The 6,491-nt window shown below is 46.4% G+C and overlaps 1 protein-coding gene across 1 annotated transcript in view; it reads right to left on the bottom strand.

Annotated features, from left to right (window-relative positions):
- Positions 1 to 247: 247 nt before the first annotated feature.
- The window catches only part of LOC147121760 (ADAMTS-like protein 2), a 252,217-nt gene continuing 245,973 nt past the window's right edge, over positions 248 to 6,491 (bottom strand). The window contains exon 18 of the mRNA XM_085977997.1: positions 248 to 425. Coding sequence (XP_085834123.1) covers positions 310 to 425 — 116 coding nt within the window. The 3' untranslated portion in view covers positions 248 to 309. The remainder of the gene's footprint in view (positions 426 to 6,491) is intronic.

Raw genomic sequence — 6,491 nt, 5'->3', positions numbered from 1 at the left:
AGTCATTGAGCATATTCAAGGCTGAGATAGATAGATTGTTTGACTCTAGGGGAATCATGGGATATGGGGATCGGGCAGGAAAGTGGAGTTGAGGTCGAAGATCAACCATGACCTTACTGAATGGCGGAGCAGGCTCGAGGGGCCATATGGCCTTCTCCTGCTCCTAATTCTTATGTTCTTATACTGACTGGGATTGGTTATTAGCTTCACCCCCTCCCCCCACCACCCCCTCGCTCCCCCCCGAAAAACGGACTGTGTATTTCCTATTATTCCCCTGCAGGGTTGCAGCCCCGAGGGTCGTCAGTGGCACTATGCCCTGTTCTTGCAGGATCTGCAGCAGGCCTTCCTGTAGTACCAGTGTGTGCACAGCTTCACCTTCAGCACCAGCGCGCAGTTGGCCGTCACTTTATCCTGACAATTGTCATCTGCAAGGCAAACAAATGAGGTGGAGATTTAACATTGTAAACCAGACGCCGGTTCACTAGACAACGACCCTCTCCAGCTCCCTCCCGTGGCTATGTTTTATCACATGTCCTCCCACCTCCCCACCCTACACTCCTGCCATTGGTAGCCCAACATATCCATCCTTATGGTGCCCCGCCTTCCCACCCCGAATGGAAAGCGATCAGACGCTTTATTACCCGATTGGATAATTCTTCACCGTCAGTCAAACAGCCTTTCCCTCCATCCCATCCACCCCCATATCTCCGATATTTTTACAACTAATAAATGAAAGTGTTCAAAGAAAATGGAAAAAAAAATTTTTTTAAACGCCCCTCTGATTTTTCCCCGGGGTTGTTCGCAGCAGTGTCCTAGAGATGAATCTTTAATTCCTGGACGGTTGGTAATCACCCCAATTCCCCCCACCCGCTCCCGTCCATCGACTATGTGAGGCTACATTACGTCATTGCACGCTTGACCATTGATGGAACTAGCCACAGATGCCGTGCGGTGGCTCATTTGGTAGGCACTCGATACGCATGCCGGGAAATAGTCTTGTGAACAAGGATAAAAGCAGAGCCGGCCATTCCGTTACGCTGTGCTCTTCTGCTCAGTTATTGCTCAGAACCCAGTTCCACACACAAGCCCATACTCCCCCTGCCCCAGCCTCCACCCACCCCCGCCTACCCCCCACCCCCTCCGCCCCCACCGACTACTGAATCCCGCTTTCAGAATCCAGGCCCGTTCCTGCTCTGGTTTCAGAATCTGTAAATAAAGTTTTTGGAACTCTGATCCATTATATTTTTTAAATAATAATACTGTAATGGCTTTTTCATGAAAATAAATCACAGGAAACAGGCAAACATAAACAGTAAATCAAATAGAAATCTTACAAATGGATCACTCCTTCAATATTGGAATGAGATAGCAGTGGAAAGTGAATTGATTTGGCATCTGTGATCCCACAGGGCACCCAGTGTATAGCAAAGTGATAGAGGGTAGAACACCAGCTTTCTTGTTAATATATAGAATAATGAGTACCCAGGAGCTTAGAGGGTGTGTGTAATCGAGGGGTTCAGATTGTTTATATATAGAATAATAATCCTAGATTCAGATCATTGCCCAGAACCTACTAATGTATGATATTTTTGTTTTATGTATCTTTTGGTGTTGATCTCTTAATATGCCCCACATATATTCAGGACCTCTCTGGCCACAGGGGATGTGCCAGAGGACTGGAGAACCGCTAATGTAGTACCATTATTCAAGAAGGGTAGTAGGGAAAAACCGGGGAACTACAGGCCAGTGAGCCTAACATCAGTGGTAGGAAAATTATTGGAAAAAATCCTGAGGGACAAAATTTGTCTCCACTTGGAGAGGCAAGGATTAATCAGGGATAGTCAACATGGCTTTGTCAAGGGAAGATCATGTCTGACTAATTTGATTGAATTTTTTGAGGGGGTGACTAGGTGTGTGGATGAGGGTAACGCAGTGGATGTGGTATACATGGATTTCAGTAAGGCCTTCGATAAAGTCCCGCACAGGAGACTGGTCAAGAAGGTAAGAGCCCATGGAATCCAGGGTGCCTTGGCACATTGGATACAAAACTGGCTTAGTGGCAGAAGGCAGAGGGTGATGGTCGAAGGTTGTTTTTGTGACTGGAAGCCTGTGGCCAGTGGGGTACCACAGGGATCGGTGCTGGGTCCCTTGCTGTTTGTGGTCTACATTAATGACTTGGATATGAATGTAAAGGGTATGATCAGTAAGTTCGCGGATGATACAAAAATTGGTAGGGTGGTGAATAGCGAGGAGGGTAGCCTCAGTCTGCAGGACGATATAGATGGGTTGGTCAGATGGGCGGAACAGTGGCAAATGGAATTTAACCCGGAAAAGTGCGAGGTGATGCACTTTGGGGGGACTAACAAGGCAAAGGAATACACAATGAATGGAAAGACCCTAGGCAAGACGGAGGGTCAGAGGGATCTGGGTGTGCAAGTACACAGATCCCTGAAGGCGGCGGAACAGGTGGATAAGGTGGTAAAAAAGGCATATGGGATACTTGCCTTCATTAGCCGAGGCATTGAATATAAGAGCAAGGAGGTTATGATGGAGCTGTATAAAACACTGGTTAGGCCACAGCTGGAATATTGTGTGCAGTTCTGGTCGCCACACTACAGGAAGGATGTGATCGCGTTAGAGAGGGTGCAGAGGAGGTTCACCAGGATGTTACCAGGGCTGGAGCGCTTCAGCTATGAAGAGAGACTGGGCAGGTTGGGTTTGTTTTCCTTGGAGCTGAGGAGGCTGAGGGGGGACATGATTGAGGTGTACAAAATTATGAGGGGCATAGATAGGATGGATGCTGAGGAGCTTTTTCCCTTAGTAGAGGGGTCAATAACTAGGGGGCATAGATTCAAGGTAAAGGGCGGGAGGTTTAGAGGGGATTTGAGAAAGAACTTTTTCACCCAGAGGGTGGTTGGAGTCTGGAACTCACTGCCTGAAAGGGTTGTGGAGGCAGAAACCCTCACAACATTTAAGAAGCATTTGGATGTGCACTTGAAATGCCATAGCATACAAGGCTACGGGCCAAATGCTGGAATATGGGATTAGATTAGACAGGGCTTGATGGCCGGCGCGGACACGATGGGCCGAAGGGCCTCTATCCGTGCTGTATTACTCTATGACTCTCTATGACTCTATGTCCAATTTTAGCCACGCTGTGTCACATCAAACACTTCCTGAGCAACTGAAATGTGGCCAAGATGCACAGTAAAGTTTACTCTTACACAATAGTGCATCAATTATAATATCAGGGCTTCGCCATATTTATTTCTCTTCTGGTTAGCATTATAGACAACTCCCCTCACTCCCTACAAACTGTAGACATACAACATCTGCTAGTTGCATTGCCCAGGGGTCAAACCTTCATATAATTTGCTCACCGGCCATTCTTGTGACTTCTCTGAACAAGGTTCGGTCCCTATTTAGTCAAACTGTGGATCTGCACCCATTAGCAACTGACTCAAACTCATTTGCTTAGGGCATTTACGAATCAGCAGAGGAGACTTCTACACCATCGGGGTGAATTACCCAAGTCCTAGAGGTGGAAGGGCAGTGCCATAATCAAGTGCAGCACCAAGTTTCAACACTGTTTATGACATTCACCGATAAATATTTGGTTTAAGTGCGTTTTTTGCAAATACACTGGCCTGTTTTTGATCTGCTGGTCCTCCAATGTGGTATCAAGTTGAAAGTAGGTTGATGGGTCTCACCAACTTAATGATGGGGGTGTATTGGATTGGTGATGTAGATCCTGGGTTGTATTGGATTGGTGATGTAGATCCTGGGGTGTATTGGATTGGTGATGTAGATCCTGGGGGGTATTGGATTGGTGATGTAGATCCTGGGGGGTATTGGATTGGTGATGTAGATCCTGGGTTGTATTGGATTGGTGATGTAGATCCTGGGGGGTATTGGATTGGTGCTGTAGATCCTGGGTTGTATTGGATTGGTGATGTAGATCCTGGGGTGTATTGGATTGGTGATGTAGATCCTGGAGTGTATTGGATTGGTGATGTAGATCCTGGGTTGTATTGGATTGGTGATGTAGATCCTCGGGGTGTATTGGATTGGTGATGTAGATCCTCGGGGTGTATTGGATTGGTGATGTAGATCCTCGGGGTTATTGGATTGGTGTTGTAGATCCTGGGGGTTATTGGATTGGTGATGCAGATCCTGGGGGTTCTTGGATTGGTGATGTAGATCCTGGAGTGTATTGGATTGGTGATGTAGATCCTGGGGTGTATTGGATTGGTGATGTAGATTCTGGGGTGTATTGGATTGGTGATGTAGATCCTGGGGTGTATTGGATTGGTGATGTAGATCCTGGGGTGTATTGGATTGATGATGTAGATCCTGGGTTGTATTGGATTGGTGATGTAGATCCTAGGGTGTATTGGATTGGTGATTTAAGCCCTGGAGGTGTACAGGATATGTGATGTAGATCCTGGGGGTTCTTGGATTGGTGATGTAGATACTGGGGTGTATTGGATTGGTGATGTAGATCCTGGGGTGTATTGGATTGATGATGTAGATCCTGGGTTGTATTGGATTGGTGATGTAGATCCTAGGGTGTATTGGATTGGTGATTTAAGCCCTGGAGATGTACAGGATATGTGATGTAGATCCTGGGGGTGTATTGGATTGATGATGTAGATGCTGAGGTGTATTGGATTGGTGATTTAAGCCCTGGAGGTTTACAGGATTGGTGATGCAGGACCTTTGAGTACACTGGATATGACTCTCTGGTATGTGTCGTATATAGAAACATAGAAGATAGGAGCAGGAGTAGGCCATTCGGCCCCTCGAGCCTACTCCGCCATTCAATGCGATCATGGCTGATCATCCAAATTCAGTACCCGGTCCCTGCTTTCTCCCCATACCCCTTGATCCCTTTAGCCTTAAGAAATATATCCAACTCCTTCTTGAATATATTTCATGAATTGGCCTCTACTGCCTTCTGTGGTAGAGAATTCCACAGGTTCACCACTCACTGGGTGAAGAAATTTCTCCTCATTTCTGTCCTAAATGGCCTACCCCTTATCCTTAGACTGTGACCCCTGGTTCTGGACTCCCCGACCATCGGGAACATCCTTCCTGCATCTAGTCTGTCCAGTCCTGTCAGAATTTTATAAGTTTCAATGAGAACCCCTCTCATTCTTCTAAACTCTAGCGAGTACAAGCCCAATCGACCCAATCTCTCTTCATACGTCATTCCTGTCATCCCAGGTATCAGCCTGGTGAATCTTCGCTGAACTCCTTCCATGGCAAGAACATCCTTCCTCAGATAAGGCGACCAAAACTGCACACAATACTCAAGATGTGGTCTCACCAAGGCCCTGTATAACTGCAGCAAGACATCCTTGGTCCTGTACTCAAACCTTCTCGCTACGAAGGCCAACATGCCATTTGCCTTCTTAACCGCCTGCTGCACCTGCATGCTTACCTTCAGCAACTGGTGCACAAGGACACCCAGGTCTCATTGCACTTCCCCTTCTCCCAATCTATTGCCATTCAGATAATAATCTGCCTTCCTGTTTTTGCCACCAAAGTGGATAACCTCGCATTTATCCATGTTATATTGCATCTGCCATGCTTTTGCCCAATCACCCAACCTGTCCAAATCACACTGGAGTTTCTTGGCATCCTCCTCACAGCACACACGCCCACCCAGCTTTGTGTCGTCTGCAAATTTGGAGATATTACATCTAATTCCCTCGTCTAGATCATTAATATATATTGTGAATAGCTGGGGCCCAAGGACCGATCACTGCGGTACCCCACTAGTCACTGCCTGCCACTCGGAAAAAGACCCGTTTATTCCAACTCTTTGCTTTCTGTCTGCCAACCAGCTCTCTATCCAAGTCAATACCTTGCCCCCAATCCCATGTGCCTTAACTTTACACACGAATCTCTTATGCGGGACCTTATCGAAAGCCTTCCGAAAGTCCAAATACACCACATCCACTGGTTCTCCCTTATCTATTTTACAAGTTACATCCTCAAACAATTCCAGTAGATTAGTCAAGCACGATTTACCTTTTGTAAATCCATGTTGACTTTGTCCGATCCTGTCACTGTTTTCCAAGTGCTCTGCTATTACAACTTTTATAATGGACTGTAGCATTTTCCCCACTACCGATGTCAGGCTTACCGGTCTGTAATTCCCCGTTTTCTCTCTACCACCTTTTTTGAATAGTGGGGTAACATTAGCTACCCTCCAATCCATGGGTACTGTTCCAGATTCCATCGAATGCTGGAAGATGATCAGCAAAGCATCAACTATTTCTAGGGCCACTTCCTTAAGTACCCTAGGATGTAGATTATCAGGCCCTGGGGATTTATCGGCCTTCAATCCCATCAATTTCCCTAACACCATTTCCCTACAAATACTGATTTCTTTCAGTTCCTCCCTTTCATCAGACCCTATGTTCCCCGACATCTCTGGGAGGTTATTTGTGTCCTCCTTTGTGAAGACAGAACCAAAATATGTA

The sequence above is a fragment of the Somniosus microcephalus genome, chromosome 3, assembly GCF_052327205.1.
Source record: "Somniosus microcephalus isolate GS21.2 chromosome 3, FLI_Smic_1.0, whole genome shotgun sequence".
NCBI classification, from domain to species: domain Eukaryota; kingdom Metazoa; phylum Chordata; class Chondrichthyes; order Squaliformes; family Somniosidae; genus Somniosus; species Somniosus microcephalus.
Note: the sequence above shows the minus strand (reverse complement) of the source record. Positions and strands in the feature narration are given on the sequence as shown.